Here is a 19,177-nt window from a genome sequence, read left to right as displayed (position 1 = left end):
GAGCACACGAGGAATTGGGAGAGTCATGTCTGCGTCCGACGGGACTCTACGAGGCCGTAGATTCAGCCAGGATTGGCCACGGCACATGGAGAATAGCTGAACCAGGGCCATCCCACGCAGCCACGCCCGGCTGTGGCACTCTCTCGGCTCCACGTGAAACGCGTGGGTTGTGTGGTCTGGCGTGGGATTCAATTTCCTATGCAGATGTGGTGTGAGAAATGTCGCTTGCTTTTTTTCTTTTTCTTCCTGCCTTCGCCAGTGTGGGAGGGTGTCTTATTTTTAACGGGACACGACACGTCTTACCGGAAGCCAGGACTAGCGGATCCGCCCACACGCGCTGGCGGAGGTTAGCGACTATCGAATCGGAGACGACCTCATCAACCAAAATCGCCCATGCTGTGGAGTTTCCAGCAAGGCAGCTCCAGGGACCCCCCAAGGGCGATATGGATGCATTAGTGGCTTTTCACGATGGTGCCTTTTTTTGATAGTCACAGCAAACAGGAGGTCTCTGTGCTCAGGCTGGGTGGTCAAGCGTTTGGAACAGGCACACCATACACCCCGCACTGGCAAAAGCAAAAGCCGATTTTTACTTATGGGCGGCGAGGTCCCTATCCTGAGCTCGCTGGCGATCCCCCTGTTCCCCTGATCCAAATATCTACCGTACCACGATATTTTGTTTCTGCCCGAACAAAGATCCAACGGAAAGTCCTATCGTTTAAAACCATCCCTAGTCGCATCCTCCTTTTGACTACTCCTCTTGTGGCTGGCACCCTCATCATAACTACCACCACTCTCTCTCACAACCCTCTTTACCTTCACGTCCCTCGTTGTTGTCTTACCCTCGTTCATCTCACACACACACACCTACACACACCGCCATTATGCATACACACGTTTGCCAGATCTGCAAGACGGAATACTCGTCGTCGTGCTGCTGGTATTGCCATCCTACCAACAAGGTCGAACCTCCCACCAAGGATACTCAACTCTGAATCATCGGCTTCTTCACACACTAGACGACACCACAAACTCTTTTCTGCTTCGCCTAGCGCACCGTCTCTCTCTCTCTTCCAGAGAACCGTGTCGCTGATACCTCAACGAAACGAGGCCACCTACTCTACCATGATGGCCACATTGGGATGATTACATACACACTTTTTACATTTCGGATTCGGATAGAAGAAGCACGGGAGAGTCGTCATCTCCAACTACGACACTCTCTCAGGCTGGGCACGGTGTTTACTTCTCATTGAGATAAGGGGTCGCGTACTCTTCACCACCCACCATACCACAGCCATGGTCGAACGCATCTCGGCAAGAAGTGAATGAGCCTAACGGAACGGGTGCTCCATTCGCGGATGCTGGCGGTGCGTGTCGTAACGTCTTTCGGCCACGAGCCCCTCGACTTCACCCAGAGTCGGGCTGCCGTGTCGATCATGGGAAACGAGATGCTTGCGTGACAATCAGGTCGCGATGCATTTTCATGATGGGGGGCGCATTGGGATACCCAAACCTTTTTGATTTGCTCTGGTTCAATTCACACTATTTATCAGCGGGCGTTGGTCTGGTCGTCCTTTTTCAGGCGTTGGCGCGGTCAGGTCAAAAGATCATGGATATATTCTATTCCGGACTCCATTTACAAGGGCTTATACTACGCTTCTCCATCCTCACTCCATTAGCTTACATTTCCCACATACCTCCTGCACCGTCCTCCCTCTCTCTTTTGGTCTACTGGGGGAAATGCTTGGGGGAAAGCGAGAGAGAAACGAGAGAGACGGTGTAGTATTCACACACACATACACATACAAGACAGCTACGCGCTTGCCTACTTTAGGGTACTACCAGTAATATTTAACAGGTAACATCAAATCAACATACAGACACACACTCCTTCTAGAAGAAATAGCGGTTTCTAGACCAGGCCGGATTCGTTCGAGAACATGTACGTGATACCTTCCGGAGGGGGACAATCTACCAGCCACCCTGCCTGGAGAATCGCCGAGATGGTCAGATGCTGTGGTGTAACCAACGCACTGCTGCTGTCGTTGCTGCTGCTGCTGGCAGGTGGCCCAACCCGAGTCCGAGCACTTTGAACCGGAGAGTGCTTACATTGATGGGTGGGGGGCATCTGCATTGCAGCATCCGCAGGTGCTAGTGCCCAGCGCCGTCGCCAAAGTTCCCAAACGACCCACGCACAGCTGGCTGTCGCGCGGGGGGTTTAACATTACGATTTGTCGGTCAACAATAAAAAAAACTCCAACAAGTCACAGACACAGTCACAGCTGCATGACCAACTTTGGGACTCCACGATCCGTGGGCACATTCCAGATAGTACGCCCTCTTGACATAATCCTCATCGTCAGATTTGCATTGCATCTGCAGCGAGAAGAGTGCCGGTGCCCAAGATGGCCCTTTCGCAAGTACATACAAGCAAAAACCAAGCCTTCGCTAAGCTTACCAGGGGTCCTTTTCCTCTACCGGGAGGGTTTAGCGGTACCTAATACCATGAATTAAGTCGCTGCCCAGAATTGAAGTGAAAATAACGCCCGTTTTGCCTGCCCGCCTGTCTGTCTGAATCCTTCCTTCCATCAATTGTATTTCCCGGTGCGTCCCACAAGTTCCCTCTACGACCCCCCCTGCGAGTGCGTTCCCCTCCTTGGCAGGCAGATCCGAAAAGCAACAGCATGCAGAAAGCCCCCCCCCCCCTCCCCCCCCCCAGGCGAAAAACTGTCGATCATCGGGAATGAGACTGCCGGGTGAAAGCAACCAATCTGTGTTACGCCATTGCCGCTACGACAGTACTGGCCGTGTGTTCCCCCAGGGTCCTCATTTGGGTGACTGCATGCTTCATCGAGGGATGGTACATAACTGCTTGGGGAACACACTGCGCGGCACGGCACGCAGCGAATGTGGCAGGCGCCCCCTTGTCTTGTGCGTGCGCCTCGCTGTGGCTTTACCTTCACGACAACCAACCCCCGCCAGGTCCCGTCACGGCACGTCGTCGATTGATTGATACTTCGTGATACCTCCTTACTCAACTGGGAGATCTTGACTGACATGCTCAAGCACCCTTGTATCATGATGATGGTGTAGGACTTACACTACTACACTATATAATATTGGTGCCGCAACAGGAAAAAATGGAATTGAAGAAAGCTGCAGTAGCACATCATGCTTTCAGCTTGCTCAGTCCGCCACACGATCAGACATATCGGAACATAAGCAGGCGCGGCGCTGTGAAGCGACGGCAGAGCCATGCGTCGTAGTCGATAGATAGAAATTATCAAGATGACTTATTTCGTCCAACCCGGTGCATACCTGCCTCCATTGAACGATGGGTTTCGAGTACCAACGCACAGCAACTGCCATGACCCCTGAGTAAGATCACATTTGCCTCAACACGCATCACTTGCGACAGACATGCTCTGCGTCCCTGCTTGTATTCACATGGCCGCAGAAGTAATAAATGCACTCTTTGAATTCTGGACTTGAGTGTTGATATTGTCTTCCCATCACACATTCTCCTGCCAGACCTCACCTGACAACCAACACCCACTGAAGCAATTCTCTCTGCTCAGTCTCCCACCGACCCCGTACGCATTTGCAAGACAGGTCGCCCTTCACTAAACACTCCTAGGCGACTTGCAGGACACCCGACCATCTCCTGACTGGCCCATCATGCTTCTCCCCGTAATCATTTCTCTCTTCTGCCTCTTTGGCCTCGCTGCGCCGATCAAGCCAGGCTTCGTCGAGTACAATGTAACCCGCAGCGACGGTACCGTCACCACCGTCTACTTCCATGAAAGTTTCGTTCCGGATGACAAGGCGGCCGCTGCACCACCATCTGAACTCCTTGCTACACATAGCGAGGATGTTTCAATGCCCCCGGAAGAAGACACCCCATCAACAGTCTCCGACTCATTGCCCCGCGATTTCGCGATGACATTCAGCGTGGGGTTGATCAACATCCTTGATGAGACACCTGGTTATTGGGATATAACCCAATGGGACGGTCAAGGCTTATATGACTTGCTGGGCTGGTGGAACACATGTCAGATCTTTGTGGCGCGTAACGACACTAACTGGACGGATCCTACTCGGTAAGAATCCTGGTACCTCTTTACAAGTAGAGCCATTATTAACCGTGCAACAGAATCGGGACCCTGGAAACCTGTACTTTCATTGAGGATTCCAGCCAGGTTTGCAGTACCAATGGCCCCAATGGTGAACATCTGGTGAGTGCAATGTGGACAGCTGACTGCCCGGACACAAGGCCGGGCATGGATGATGGAGAAATCATCATCGCCATTATCGACCAAGTAGGCACCCCTGCCCCGCCCCCCATGCCCCCGATCAAATCTTCACGTAACAAGGGTATCACGAAGCGCTCAGAGGCCGCCAAGCCACTCAAACTATTCACCGATGACTGGAATGGTACACCCACCCATGAAGCGTTGTGCAGCCAGGGAACATCCAACTGCCTAACCCACGACGAATCGCCACTATGGAGCGACTGCGAACGTCTGCAGGGGGTTCTCCTTTCCACGCCAGGGTATTGGAACGTAAGCGACTGGGGCCCTGCAGGCATGTACAACGAGTTGCTTCGCAGCAGCACATGCAGTGTCTCTCTGGCACGCCCTGATGGCAGTACGGACGGTGCTCAGTAAGTAGAGGCTCGGGTTCTCTGCAGAGCTATAGAACCATTACTGACCGCGCGGCAGGATCTCGGCCCTTGACGTCATTAACGCACTGACAAGTGCCTGGTGGCACTGCCAGAATAAGTATAAGCCCGGTGATGTCGTACGTGTGGAGGCACAATTTTCGAATACCTGTCCAAATATCCCAGCCGAGAAAGGCAATGCGCAGATTGACTTATGGATTAGCCATATTCATGACTGATATTATTCTATCGAAGAGTTAGCTTCGTCATTGGGGCTATGTCAGTAAATTGGAGTACAATACTGGGAGCAGGTAGAGGACGGTGGTTGTGGATGAGTATGCAGACGCGTGCAACATGTGTACAATTTTGGGGCCGCAGCATCGGACAGTCATCTTTTCTAAAGATGCAGCCGATGATATGTATGCGCTGAGTTTGATTTTCCGGCAGACGGCAAGGCCGCAATGTCTGACATTCTCCGGGAGTCGTCGTATAGTGTCAATAATAAATACCCATGGTCTGCTTTCAGTCTCACGGCACTTGCTTGCCCACAGTCAGTTTCGAAGTCCATACAATGTGTCACTGCAGGTTGGACGGGCCTTTATTGGTCGAGAGATTTGTCGACGTTGTGATGCCAAGATCGAGTATGGGCTGGGTAAGTACGGCAACCGGTGACCCTGTACTGGCTAATATCGTCGTTGCCGAGCGGGCAAGGATCTACGTTGCCAATCGACACTCCGCATACGAAATCTCGCTTGACCGGGACTGGAATTGGGAGATCGCGGGGAACATACTCCAATTCGCGGAAGTGCCTCTTGCTGGATAGAGTAGCATGCTACTGCACAGCGTCATAGAGGGCACGTATACGGCGATAATGGAACGAACCCCTCTTCAATGATTGTGTAGATGGGAGGTCGACGGATATGGTACTTGGCACTGTCTGTCAGCCCTTGTTAAAGGGCCAACGTTACCACCTCCCTCCAGCTTTTTTACACTACTTTGCTGAGAAACCGTATCTCTGGCTCCTCCTTCATATACCCATTTCCGCACGCGCGCGCAACATGCAGCTCCCCACAGCCCTCCTCACCGTCGGCCTCCTCGGCGCGACGGTGCAGAAGCACGACGCCGAGCTGACCGTCAACACCACGAGCGGGCGCTACACCGGCTTCGTCGACTCCTCCAGTCCCGGCGGCGCCCCAGACGTTAATCAGTGGCGGGGGATTCGGTTCGGCCAGGCGCCCGTGGGTAATCGACGGTTCCTGCCGCCGCTGGCCGCCGCGGACGACGGCCTGCACCGCTATGCGCGCGAGTACCCGACCGTCTGCCTCCAACAGGGGGGCGACCACTCGGGGCTCTGGTGGGAGCTCGTGCCCGAGTTCCAGAACCAGGAGCCCCAGGGAGAGGACTGCCTGTTCCTCAACGTCTGGGCCCCGCGCGGCAGCAGGCCCGTCGTGGAGGAGGAGGAGGAGGAGAAGAAGAAGGAGAAGAAGAAGGAGAAGAAGAAGGAGAAGAAGAAGGAGAAGAAGAAGGAGAAGAAGAAGGAGAAGGAGAAGAAGAAGGTGCCTGTCATCATCTGGGTCTGTGGTGGGGGGTTCCAGGAGGGCGGGGGCATGCGCCTTATCAGGTGCCGGACCAGTGGGTCCAGAGGATGCAGACGCATATTGTGGTTACGTTCAAGTGGGTGAAAGCTGTGCCCAGTGACACGATGGTTGTTGAAGGTATGCGTATGCTGATTCTAGATGGTGTTGGGTAGCTATCGACTCAACGTCTTCGGGTTCCCTGGTGCCAAGGGTGCCATGGAGAATGCAGGGCTTCTTGACGCGCGGCTGGTGTGAGTACAAGATTGGACGAAAGAACCGAATCCCCTTTAGCTGACGACCGACGAAGGGTGGAGTGGGCCAGGGATAACATCGAGGCCTTTGGAGGCGATCCTGAACGCATGGTCTTATGGGGCCAAAGTGCAGGTAATTAAGCCCTAGAACCCCGGAAGCTCGTTGACTATCGCTAGCTAATTACTACTACAACAAGGTGCTGGACTGGTCACTTCCTACGTGTACGCCAATGGCGAGGACCCCATCATCACCGGTGCCATCGCCAACTCCGGAACCGTGGGGGTTAGCCCCTCCTCGGATGACGACAGCACTATCAACACGTTCTCGCAACTCGCGGAGCTCGCCGGCTGTGGAGGTCTTGAAGCCGAAGAAGAACTCGCCTGCATGCAGGAAGTTCCAGCCCGACGCCTCCAGTCTCTGCTGCAGTCGGGCCGCGAGGAGGTGCCCATGTTCGGCGCAGTGGTTGATAACACTACCGTCTTCTCCAACTACACCGAGAGGCTTGAGCGCGGATTGGTGGCCAAAGTGGTTCGTTTAATCAGCAGAGAAAGGATTTTTTGATTTTGGAGACCTTTACTGACCCGACACGATGAGCCATACAGCCTTTGATCACGGGCACTACCTCCAACGAGGGGGCTGCGTTTGGTGGTTTCAACAAGACTCAGACCACACCACCCCCAATGCCGTCCGACAACCCAGTAGGGCCCTTCGACTGTAGCTTACGAAAGGAGCTCAAGTTGGTCTTTCCCCGGTAGACCCAAACAGTAAAAACCTCTGTGTGCTAATGTGATGAACAGAGATCGTCTCGACTACGGCCACACGACGTACCGTTACTTGTTCGCCGGCAACTTCTCCAACATCACCCCTCGGTACTGGCTTGGAGCCATGCACAGCTGTGAGTCTCGAGTTTCGGTTCCACGAGTTTGGATCAAACCAAGAAGAAGGACTAATCTATCTGCTGTTCATAGCGGATCTACCCCTCATCTTCGGGACGCACTACCAGTTCCGCGGAAACTCGACCGAGCTGGAATGGCAGACAAGCTACGCGATGGAGGGTCCGTAACCATATTTTCTCTCTTTGATCCTATCTCTCTATTCGTTGTGGCGGGCACCGATCAAGCAGTCAATCTCGGTCTAGAGCTACTTCGCTGACGTACCATTCTTCGTCTAGACATGTGGGTTGCTTTTGCCACGGATCCTTCCAAGGACCCCTCCACGAGCAACGGAATGGCATGGCCAAAGCATAGTATTGATGGAGAGACGGTGGTCTTGTTCGGGAATGGCACCGAGGCTGCACAGTTGGCTCCGGCGTCGGCCTTCGATGTCAGCGATTGTTCGGGGGAATAAAAGGGTCTTCGGCGATCTTTGGTGCCAGTGGACATGTACTCAAGCTAGTCACAGCTTGGGGGTGTAAGGGGTGTGTATTTAGTTGCTGAAGCTCCTTTTTATGAGGTAGTGCTTCTGGTCTCCTCGATCTTCATGGAGCGAGAACATATTAGATTCGAAAAATGACGTCCAGGTTTCTCAAACAGTCGACGGGAAACTGGGGGGGAGGGGGGGTGGCAGGCCAGGCAGTCACTTAGGGTAATGCGAGTCACTAGTCTGGCTTTCCATCGGGCTTGGTACAATAAGGCGACACCCCCTCTCGCTGACTCCCCCCCACACTGACCCCTTTGCTTTCGGCTGCCGGGCCCTTTTTCAACTCGTTCCTAAAGAGTCAGCCCTACTTCGTCGCCAAACAGGCTGCAGGGAGCAGAGCCTTCGACAACATCAAAGACACAACCATGAACTTAATCGGCCAGAATACCACCATCGCCAAAGACTTATTGAGCACGGACGGCTCGAACTGGACGGCCGAAAAGCAGGACTCCTTTATCAACTACATGGGCCAGACCATTACGAGCTGGGGCAATATAATCTCGATCGGCCTCGCGTACGTCTTCAACCGCAGCGACATCTGGGACGTCATCTCGGACGGCGAAGACAGAGAGGAGGAGAAGAAGGAGAAGGAGGATGATTTCGTTAAATAATTATAAAGCTAGTTTTACGTTTTCAAAGGGGTCAGTGAGGGGGAAACCAGCGAGAGGGGGCGTCACCTTATAACAATAATGCCGAAGACTACGATGCTACTATTACAGCGGTGGCTTCTGAACCTCAAGTTGAAGTCGACAGTGGCAGAGCTGGTGACCGAGTCGCGCGCATGCATATCATTAAAACTAGCGGCAACATGGCTTCACTTTTCTTCTTGTTCACTCTTTTTTTAAGGAACCAAGTTGTTTTCCACTCCTTTTCCCTAACAGTCGATCTATTTTCTTCGTATCCACTGGGCAGGTCTGATTACTCTGGCTGGTTTGAACTTCATTCTTAATTCAACGAGTTATCTTCCTCGCTGTCCTCCTCGCTGTCCTCCCCGTGGTCCTCCCCGTGGTCCTCCTCGTTGTCTTCTGAGTTTTCCTCTGAGTTGTCTTCTGAGTTGACGCCCTCGTTATCTACGAGAAACTCGTAGTCGCTTCAATACACTGCCTTCTGCCATCTCCAGGCCCGCACGGCCAGCCCTACGGCAGGCGAGAACTGGATCCCATCGATTGTGAGATGGAGATCTCTGGGCATGTAGTTGTAAAATCCCCGAAAGAAGACTTCGTGCTCGGGTTCCCAGTAGTGTGCAACGTGGACGATTGACGCGCAGCCCAAGGTTTCGATTCTCTCAAGAGCCTCCGAGGCGGCAACTCTCAAATCATCGCGTAGAGCCCGGAGCCTGATAGCTCTCGGGGCGTCAAGAAGCTCCACGGCGACCGCCTGCGCGTGTTTGATCTTCCTGTCGTAGTCGGCGGCGCTCAAGCCGACTGAGAAGTGACAGAGCTCGTTTCGCAGAAGTCTGACTTCCATCCAGGATGCTCCAAATTGGCACGCCCGATACGTTGAAGAATGCACAATAGCGCTCGTTCCAGACGTACTCGAAACATACTTCCTGCGGTCCACCGGGGAACCCGTATCTCCACAGTCGTGGTAGGCGGCTTTTGCAGAAGTCAGGGAAAGCTCCCTTGGCTTCCAAGATCGCTTTGGACAGAAGTCGGTGGGCAATAGTAGAGGGGATTACCACGTGAGATGCTGCGGCGTTCTTCCAGCTGTAATCCAGAAGCCGCGTCTGTTCTTTCAGCATCTCAACTTTCCGGGCTGACACAGGAGCAGGTTTTGGCTCCTCTTCCGGCTTATCATCCGAAGATTCCGAACACTCCGATTTCGCTCTGACGGTCGTTAATCACCGTTGCCTCCTCTGAGCCCCAGGATAGAAGTTAGACAGCCGAGACGACAAACATTTTCGGGTCTAATCCCGCTTTATGACATGACACAGTGTGTCGCATGTAGTAGTGGGTAGGGGCATATGTTATGCCGAGCTTAGTAGGGGGTGGCTCGTCCTCCCAGGTCGTTTCCCGTCTCGAGGAGGCGACAGTGGGCCGGAGGTACGATTTCACTGCGGCTTCTGGGGTTTTCTTCGGTTGAGAGAAGCTACGCGATGCGCTTGGTCTAGATTGGCGTCTGAGAATGCTGTTCTCGAGCTTGAGCTTCGCAACCTCTTTCAAGAGGCGCTCGTTTTCCTTCCCACGTGCCACATGGTGAGGCGACATCTTGGCGATAAGATGAAGTAGGTCTTTCGTTGATCGAAAGGCGGGAGGAATACGCTGGGTTGCATACCACTGTATTTATGTTGTGTTTGTGGATAGCGTGGAAATGTTTACGATGAAACCAAAAAAGCTGTTGGGATGAACAGAAGGAAAAAGGTCTTGTGTAGGAATTAACTTAGTAAAAATGCTGTTAGCAGCTTTGGGGCGGGAGTTTTTCTTATAGTGGTATGCACAAAATCTATGACTTGACCATCACGCTCTTGTCACATTTCCTATAGGTTACTGAAGCTCCTTTGGCTCATGTAAAGCGCAGCAAAAGCGACACAGAAGGCGGCCAACACTCGTACGGAGACCCGCTGCCGAGTCACAGCGAACTCAGCAAAGGCGAAATTTGTACTCGCGCATCAGCCGAGAGAGCGCTTGTGGCCGGCGGGCCATTTCTGAACAGCAGTGGGAGAAAGGTGCGCAGATATTTTTGAATAAGGCTGCCCGCCTCTAGATCACCGTGAATACGCGCTCCCCTAACCACGGGCGAGCATGCTACGGAGCTTCTGGCAACACAATTTTGCTCCCCTTCTTATTCATGATTTCTCTTAAACTGTCGAGTCGCCTCCTTCGCGCTCGATGAGGTGCTCGGAGCTGTAGACTTCATGGCACGCTGACCTGCCTACTTGATTGAGGGAATCATTGCCGGTGTTGATATTATTATCCAAACTTATTCCTTATCCTGAATAGCCGCCTGCTTCCCCCGACGCTTCTTCTTCCTCGTATGAAGTCTGTTACTCGTCATATGAAGTATCTTCGTTTTCATCCACGACGGATTAATCGTCGCTAATGCTTTCCTGCTGCAACCTATGTGCCTCAGCAGCCAGTGTAATTAAAGGCCAGAGTGCGTATTCTTCATCCTTAATCCAAGAATCTTCACTTGAGCGAGAGACTCTTTCTAGGTATAGTCCGTGGTGGATCTCCCACTCACGTTGGACATATAGAATTGAGCAGCAGCCTAGAGACTCAATCTCATCGTATGTCTCGGCTGCCACCTGCCCCAGCTCTTCGCGTAACGCCCGGGCTCTGGCCGCTCTCGGCGCATCGTCCACCGCCACGGCGAGGGTTTGTGCGTACTTAACGTACCTATCGAAGTCAGAGGCGTTCAAGTTCTGGCCCTGGAAATGGCTACATGCATTTCGAAGACATCTTGTCTTCTTCAGAGCACTAGCCACGTAGTCGTCGGAGTAAAAACTACCTTTGGGGGCAATAGGCCATTGGAGGAAATACTCGATCTCGGTGTATTCGAGGTGCACTTCGTGGTCGCCGCCGGGGAACTCGCTTCGGTAAAGCGCGGATACATGCGTCTCGCAGAAGCCGCGAAAGGCCCCTCTGGCAATGTCATGCGCTTGGGTCACAAGATACCAGCCGAAGGCGGACGGGATCTTTACGAACTTTGACGCTTGGTTCTTCCAGATGGGGACTTCCAACCGCGTTATCTCCTCCAAGGTTTGGTTCTCTACTATGGGGGCAGGCGTACCCTCTGGAGCGCCGTAAACGACAGGCCTCTGGTGAGGGTCCCTTCAATCTATTGGTGGCGGGGAATAGGCCTCAGGGGTGGAGCTTTCCTCGCTTGGTTCACGCCGTTTCTTCGACAGTATCTTTGGCAGTCTCTTCTCAATAGAGGATGCGGTGTCGAGCATATAGCTGTGTTCTTCGTATCATGTGTGGGTCCCAGTTGGTGGGCAGCTGAAGAAATGTAGCAAACCATCTTGTTTGCGCGGGAGAGGGTGATGAGAAGAAAATGGGAATCCTTAGCAAAACTGAAGTGTTCTTGTGATGCTTATGTTTCAGGTTAACTGGTTAAGACGAAACATGAATATGCGTTTATAAAAAAGAATGAAGACGGTTGGTGTATCCGAGTTGTTTCGACGAAATAAGGAAGTAACCTTAGCAGGCCGAGTATCCTGCAGTAGTGGAGTAAACAGATACTTTTGCTTATCCATCACTCGACAATAGTACTATTGTCACAATTAGGGCACATGTTGTTTCGTTATTAGCAAAGACATAAGCTGGGCCAGCCCAAATAGTGGGTTACAAGTGTACTGAGAAGCTCAGTACCGAATCACAAAGTTTGAGAAGACACGCATTTTCAACCTATTGGCTCTAGTATTGATAGATAATGGGTTTGTTTGTTCGATTGCTCAGACTCGAATGACTTCTGTACGAGGCCTGATGTGATCGTGTGGTTTACCGCCTTTCTAAACGACGGCAAGATGTGAGACTTGTAAAAGTAAACAAGGCACTTGGAGTTTAGTTCTATACGTAAGAACGATTAATATAAGTAAAGTGCTGTACACATCTATACTATAGAGAACTGTCAGATGATTCGTCGAAGAGCCCCTTTAAATCTACTTCGCCTTCCAAGGGTGGGTGGTTTAGACCGAGTCTTCGTCGTTGCCATACCCACGCCTCGACAGCAAGGAGAACAGCTGGTCAAGGCTCGTACTCCGGTGCATATTCGTTGGCGACCAGATCCCCGAGGAACAACTCGTGATGGGGTTTCCATTGGCGGGGGCAAGGGCTGATGGACGCGAACCCCAGCTGTTCGATCTCCAGCGTCTCCGCCGCCGCGGCTCGTAACTCGTCCCGCATGGCCCGAAGCCTGAACGCCCTCGGCTCGTCCTCGACCGCGACCGCAACGCCCTGGGCGTAGCGTATCAAGCGGTCGTATTCCTTGACCCAGCCCGGCCGGAAGTGGCAGACCGTGTTCCGCATATGCTTGACACGGCGCAGCGCGGAGTTGATGTGTAGGTACTCCAGGCCGGTCACGGCGGCGTTGTGCAACTGGCGGATGTGGTCCTCGATCTCGGGATGTTCCAGGAGCACCTCGTGGGGCTCGCCGGGGAACCGGGTGCGCCAGATGTTGGGCTGGTGCTGTCGGCAGTAGTCGTAGAAGGCTCCCTTGGCGAGATCGAGTGCCTCGTTCAGGAGGCGCAGGGCCACGGCGAACTCTGGTTGACGTACGTACGTCGAGGCTTCGTTGTCGAACTCCGTATCACCAAGTCGGCTACGCTCTAGTAGGTGCGGTGGTAGTGGCTCCTCGACAGGAGGTTTTTGACTGTCGTCAGGCGCCCACAGCTCTTTTATCTGCTCAGGGGTGACTCCGGGAGGGCGGGAGCAGGTTCGTCAGAACGATCCCATTCCCAGCCCTCCTCGAGGTTGTCGCTGCTGTCGGTGCTCTGATCATCATAGTCGTCGAAGTAGTAATATGGCAGGCGGTTGAGCGACGACAACGTAGGCTGCATATCGAGCGCACGTAGTTGCAATTAGATGTACGCAGCTGCGCCGGAGACTTCTCTTCCACCTCTTGCTCTGGTAGGCTCGTACGGTTGGCCCAAGCAGTTGTAGGGCGAAGATATGATTTTAGAGGGAATGTAGCTGTTTTTTTTTTGAAGCAAGGGAGCTACTTTTCCTCGAAACATTGCTTGGTCTGCCGCTAGGAGTGCTGCTAGCTGTTCTGGAACCTTGAAGGCGATGTGCTATGTTTATTTCTTCGGTGGACTTATTCGTGAAAAGCGGCAAGTTGTAGCATTAGCTGAGCGTTCACCTTCATTACTCGTTCAATCTCGGCGTTGGCGAGGTCGAGATTACTTTGGGGAGCCATGTCGTAGGAATTGTGAGGGATACCTTGTCCAAGAACGAGGCGGACCAGGATAGATAAAAAGGCGAAGGTTACCCTTTCCTACTGGGACAATGTGCGAGCCTCACGAAACCAAATGCTTGCTGAATACTGCCAGGGTGTATGTGTATTGTCGTCCGAGGTTCTGCGTACAGAAGGGGTTGGAATTGACAAGGACTTTGTTATGACCAGGTAACCGTAACAGTTTCGCGTGTCAAGGGTTTTTATAGAGCATTATGGGATAAAGGCACATTGAGACGTTGATACAATAGAACAAATGGCGCATTGAGAAGTGCATACAACAGGAACAATAGGTTATTGAGATGACAGTCGATAACAATAATGGAGAGTCACATTGTCTTGACTTTTCGGCCACCGTTCAATTTCGAGGTGGTATCAGCTCTCCCAACAGATCTGCAACGGAAACGTAATTATTAAATTCCAATAGAGTGTGATATAGAGAGGTTATAAGTAAGTTCCATAATCCTATAAGATTAGTTTAGATATTCTTGTTATTAATAAGCAGATGAAATCTTTTATCACAGTCTAATACGATAGAAAATGTCTCCGAGCTGAATCGAACCGGCCCATTGGCACCATATATGTCAACCTCCGGCTGCTGCGGGGGAAATCGTGTAATTAGGAGAGCAATTCAGGGTTGAACGTTACACCTTGCCCTGCCGACATCGTATAGATTATCAAGGTAAAGGGAACGAATGTTGGACCAAGGACGGGAGCCGCATAAATGCGAGGGATGGATATGATCATATGGACCTGGACTTTTCCGATTGACAAAAAGAGGGCGTTGAGACATGCAGGGCAGTCTACCCAAGCCTCCATGGTCTCGTTCGGATTCCAAACATCTTTTCTAGTCGTTGGTGCCTTGACAGCACCCACACAAGGGCCACTTCACTGCCCGTTCGGACTCTGGACCATAATCCCGTCGACAGCATGCCATGTTACTTTTCAGAATCGGTCCAGACTACCGAGCCAGCAGCCAGAGACGAAAGACGAAAGACTTATAAGAAACAGGGTAGGTATACACATATTAACTGAGCCAAAAAATCTGCACCAGAGGTCGATTTCACCACGTTTGATACAGAACACAGAAAGGATAAATCAAGCCAGTAACGTGTAAGCAAGTGAGCGACTTACAGCTAGAGACCACTTGGAATGCTGAACTTGGCCAGAAGTTGGCATCTATATACGGAGAAAAGAGCACAAGCCCTTTATGATTGGGTCCTGGATAGGAAATACAGATAAGCAAGCAAACATGCACGTATGTGCCTACAACGCGTTGATTTTAAGCAAGATTTCCCAGCTTAGAGTCATACGTGTGTGGGATACGGAGGGAAGAAATGCTTGTTCGCCGTTTGAAGGACAGAGGTTACTACTGTGGTTAATTAACCAAGTAATCATCACCTGAGATGAGGAGAAATCAAAGTTTATTAAATTATTTCCATTCATTATTCATCGCTACTAAACTACTTATTGGTCAAATCCATATCAGTAGGCTATACCCTGAAGGATGGCGGCATGCTGGACTCGGATTCCCTAACAACCCCTTTGTTGCCTAGCAATGACTTTGTGACGTAACTCATTCAGTAAAAGCTTGGTGGGGATCCAGACAAAGGTGTTGTGTTCTGGGAAGAAATCCGGGGGAGGGTATAAAGAGAACGGCACTAACGCTTTTGGATAAGAGATAGTATTCCTGAAGTCTATACTTCAAGAAACTCATCGGAGCCACTTCTATCATCCTTTGACTTAAGAACAGCTTCTTCGTTGCAGAACAAGAGACAATTCGTCATGGAGGACGCCAACGGACAGCCTATAGAGTTGCATGATGCGGCCGATCAGATCCGTTCTGTACTACAGGAACCTATTAAAGAGAACTCAACTTTTGACCGCTTGTTGAAACTACCAAGAGAACTCTTCGATGAAATGGTCAACCACCTGACCATGGATGAGCAGTCCAAGCTCGCATCTTCCAGCCAGGCCATGTACGACTACGTGCTCCCTGTCATGGACGGGTTTGTGTGGCTGGAGCCGCCGTTGCCTCTGCCCAAGATGATAGGCCCCGACGGTCGTTTGCCATTCCACTATGTCAAGCAAGCAGAGGAGGCCGCCAAAGCGACCGGCCACGTTGCCTGCCCCTGGTGCTCCATCATCCATTCGCCCTTGCGGTGTCTGGACACAGCTGCAAAAGGATTTCCGTGTGCGTCCCTGGTTCATAGAGGATTCGATGACTACAGCTTCCCAATCCTCTACGGGCTAGACAATCGCCCCGAGAAATGGCACCCGCTCATTGTCTATGCGTTTGCCGTCTGGTCCCAGCGACGACGGCACACGGCCCCTCTCCTAGAGGCGGCCGGGTTGGACCATTTCGAAGAGCGGATCGGTGTAGTCGGTGAAGGTGAAGGTGAAGTGATCCCGATGGGACGAACTCAATGGAAGATGAACTGGGTGCCCGGCCAAGGTTTGTTTGCCCGATGGCGTCAGTCCGAGCTGATAACGTCTGAGGAGGACTGGCCCGATCGAGACAGAGAGTGCTGCGCAGGCACGTGCACCTACCGGACGTTTCATCTTGGGAAGCTCAACCAGGGTGTGTTCGACATGGGTGCTAGCTTCATTCGCCATGTGTGGGACGACGCCGACGGCAACCGCCATGGCAATAAAACTCAGATGCTAACGAGCCCCTACAGGGAGCTTATGATCAGTCGAGTCCACGGCTGTCACAACTGCAGCATGGACTTCGAGTTTGCTTGGCAGGAATGCGATACGGCGGCGTCCGGCATGTGCCACTGGGTGCACTTCACCACCTGGTACCATGTGGGTAAGGATATCGATATCGAGGCCATCCACGATAACATGAAGAAGTACCAGGGAAGCTGGCACAAGCAGACCGGTTGTCCCGCAGACTGCCCACCATTGGGCATAGGCCAGGTCGCAAAGCTATCCGGCTTCCCTGTGGATTATTGAGGGCATAAGTAGCAATCTGGACCGAGTGCTATTTATGCCATTCGGCGAGGTAAGTCGGCGAGGTAGGTAAGTAGTAGTTCGCCATTGAAACTTACCGCGTGCGTGTTGTTGAAGGTAATGCTATATCTAACCAAATTCCACGTAACATTCACCCTAGTAATCTTAATAGGAGCTGGAGGAATATATGAGATATCGATTTATCAAATTAACACCGTATGTAATGAAACGCAAGTCTCTTTGATATTATTTTAACCTAAGTGATTTATCTTGACATACTCTACTAAAGTACTGTGACTTCAGCCAAAATTCCAACCCTTACATTTCTGGGAGAGCGACATAGAACGGACCCAACTGGGAATGCATCAGCATAATGCCTGCCCACTTCTACCGGTCGGCACAACTTAGGCAGTGAGGGCTTGCTGTCATCGTATCTTTGGGGGCTATCCTCTCAGCTTAGGTGCCGCTCTCCACAGCCCCGTGTCTCTACACCTAGATGCTAGGAAATTAAAAGTAACTTACCTTACCAAAGCCAAAATGCCATGGCAAGCAACTTGAGCAACCGGGGCTGAGTCCAAAGCACATGCCAAAGTTCATAATAGGAAATATTAACATACGGGACTCCTCTAGTTCAAGGAAAACTTACAGCTTATAATGCTGGCAGTTGACATGTTATCTAAAGAGGCCATGCGGAAGTGCAGCATAGCAATTGAACTTCTCCAAAAGGGCACATCGGCAACTCGCAACAACACATATACTAGCGTAGACAGTGAGAAAGTGTACTACCCTATTTAGTTTTAACGGATCTCGGATGAGAGAGCAAGTTAATCTAAAGCTATGTCATATCATTTTGCGTTATGCGGAATGTTTGAGTTCTTGATATGGTACCTCTATTGAAGGTTTTCTGCAAGGTAGGCCAGATAGGGGTAATTAGCCCGTAAATTTTTGGAACACGTGAGATCCCACCTTCCAAGAGAGCATACCCAAAACTTTGCCTACTTCCATTCCTGCCATCTCATGGTTGGTCTTCTATTGTTCCGTCACTGATTCGAGTTGCGACTGATCAATCCAATGAGGATCATTGCTTACCGTGGCACCAGATACGCGTCGCTAGACATCAGAGAATCCATCGCTGCAACAGGCGGCGGCAAGTACTTTGCTGCTTGAAATAACACAACTTGTCTCGAAGATTCTCTTCGTGCTAGCTGAGGTTGTCGCGCTTGGACGCCGAACCTTGAACCTCAACATCGATTAGGATAGCCGCTCTCTGGTCCAGCAGACGATGCCCCTCAAGCCTCAGCGCTGTCTTCCTCAGCATGGCGGGCGCTGTATGCAGGATATGGGTATCCCTGGTGCGTCATTCTAACTGCTCCTCACTCCAACTCATTTTGACGTTTGACGACATGATGCGGCGCGGGCCCAGCCCTATCGAGAATTGACAAGATGGTACAAGAAGAGTCAACAGATCTGCCGTTTCCGCAGCACCAAGAGTATAACATGTCGCTAGAGCATATCCGGCTTTCTGATAACAAGGCCTAGGAAACTGGCAAGGGAAAGATTTGCTCACTCGCTTGTTTTAGGACACAGAGTGCATGTCTAGGGTCAGTACTGGATTTCAGGGCATGATACTACGAAGCTTTGACGCGCGCCCCGATGTAAATAGCATGTGGATTGATCGTGGTTAGCTGCATCTGCGGATCACGATACCCGTCCGACTTCTCGCTCACATCGTGCTTGTTCTGCAACCAAGGCCTTATGGTTTCTGCTTACCGGATGACTCATCTTTGTATTGAACCGAAAGGAGGAAAGAACATAGGTGATCCAGATTGCCGGGATCCGGCTGGGACCCCGGTCGTGGCTCCGCTTACGGAGCCGAGCCCGTGGGGACCATCCCCAAATTGGGAGTCAAGGCAGAAGTCAAGGGAGAAGGCCCTTTGAACAGAAAAGGACTCGCCAAGTTGCCGTAAGCGAGATAGCGCCTAGGATATTGCCAAAAATATCAAACCATGCCGGAAATTTGATCGACCGACTCGAATAGTTGTTGCCAATTTCAGCAAGTACTTAAGAAGACCCGACGCTCGCCCTTTTTCACCATAATGGCTCAGATGAAAGATTGCGATCGCCAGGTGGCTACAGCTCCAGTGGATCGCAACGATCCCCGGTCCTCACCATGCCCACTGCAACGGAATACTTCAGCTACACGGCCGTGAACTATGGCCCACTTACGACCACTTTCACCGCCGCTTCTTCATGCGCCACAGCCACCGACGGGCAGGCAATCTATCTCAGCGGCGAATCTTAGCTACCCGTCGGCAAAATGGTAGAATGCGCCACCACTACCTCTACTGCGGATTACTGGCTGCTTCCCCAGCGCCAGCAAAGTGAATGCCCTGCATAGCAACATCGTGCCAAATGTCGGCAT

General features: G+C 51.8%; 5 protein-coding genes across 5 annotated transcripts; 2 read left to right on the top strand and 3 right to left on the bottom strand.

Moving 5' to 3' along the window:
• Positions 1-3,678: 3,678 nt before the first annotated feature.
• Positions 3,679-8,519, top strand: PG994_008226 (Alpha/Beta hydrolase protein; the record flags this gene model as incomplete). The annotated part of the gene is made up of 13 exons (XM_066859635.1): positions 3,679-4,100; positions 4,154-4,663; positions 4,722-4,800; positions 5,246-5,312; positions 5,642-6,281; positions 6,411-6,488; positions 6,545-6,621; positions 6,686-7,017; positions 7,092-7,240; positions 7,287-7,384; positions 7,458-7,544; positions 7,661-7,812; positions 8,205-8,519. The coding sequence occupies 13 exons, from the start codon at positions 3,679-3,681 to the stop codon at positions 8,517-8,519; spliced, it is 3,006 nt and encodes a 1,001-aa protein (XP_066715122.1).
• Positions 8,520-9,000: 481 nt separating this feature from the next.
• On the bottom strand, positions 9,001-9,375 carry PG994_008225 (uncharacterized protein; the record flags this gene model as incomplete). The annotated part of the gene is made up of 1 exon (XM_066859634.1): positions 9,001-9,375. One exon carries the CDS (start codon positions 9,373-9,375, stop codon positions 9,001-9,003), a length of 375 nt encoding a protein of 124 aa, XP_066715121.1.
• A 1,558-nt stretch (positions 9,376-10,933) lies between these two features.
• PG994_008224 (uncharacterized protein) lies at positions 10,934-11,868 on the bottom strand (the record flags this gene model as incomplete). Its single annotated transcript, XM_066859633.1, has 2 exons — positions 10,934-11,665; positions 11,866-11,868. The coding sequence occupies 2 exons, from the start codon at positions 11,866-11,868 to the stop codon at positions 10,934-10,936; spliced, it is 735 nt and encodes a 244-aa protein (XP_066715120.1).
• A 725-nt stretch (positions 11,869-12,593) lies between these two features.
• Positions 12,594-13,405, bottom strand: PG994_008223 (uncharacterized protein; the record flags this gene model as incomplete). Its single annotated transcript, XM_066859632.1, has 2 exons — positions 12,594-13,218; positions 13,263-13,405. The coding sequence occupies 2 exons, from the start codon at positions 13,403-13,405 to the stop codon at positions 12,594-12,596; spliced, it is 768 nt and encodes a 255-aa protein (XP_066715119.1).
• A 2,180-nt stretch (positions 13,406-15,585) lies between these two features.
• On the top strand, positions 15,586-16,758 carry PG994_008222 (uncharacterized protein; the record flags this gene model as incomplete). The annotated part of the gene is made up of 1 exon (XM_066859631.1): positions 15,586-16,758. One exon carries the CDS (start codon positions 15,586-15,588, stop codon positions 16,756-16,758), a length of 1,173 nt encoding a protein of 390 aa, XP_066715118.1.
• Positions 16,759-19,177: the final 2,419 nt, after the last annotated feature.

The sequence above is a fragment of the Apiospora phragmitis genome, assembly GCF_038363925.1.
Source record: "Apiospora phragmitis strain CBS 135458 chromosome Unknown utg000007l:2111988.0-4706623.0:1.0-2598199.0, whole genome shotgun sequence".
Taxonomy (NCBI): Eukaryota; Fungi; Ascomycota; class Sordariomycetes; order Amphisphaeriales; family Apiosporaceae; genus Apiospora; species Apiospora phragmitis.
The sequence above is the reverse complement of the archived record's forward strand: the minus strand, read 5'-3'. Positions and strand labels throughout refer to the sequence as shown.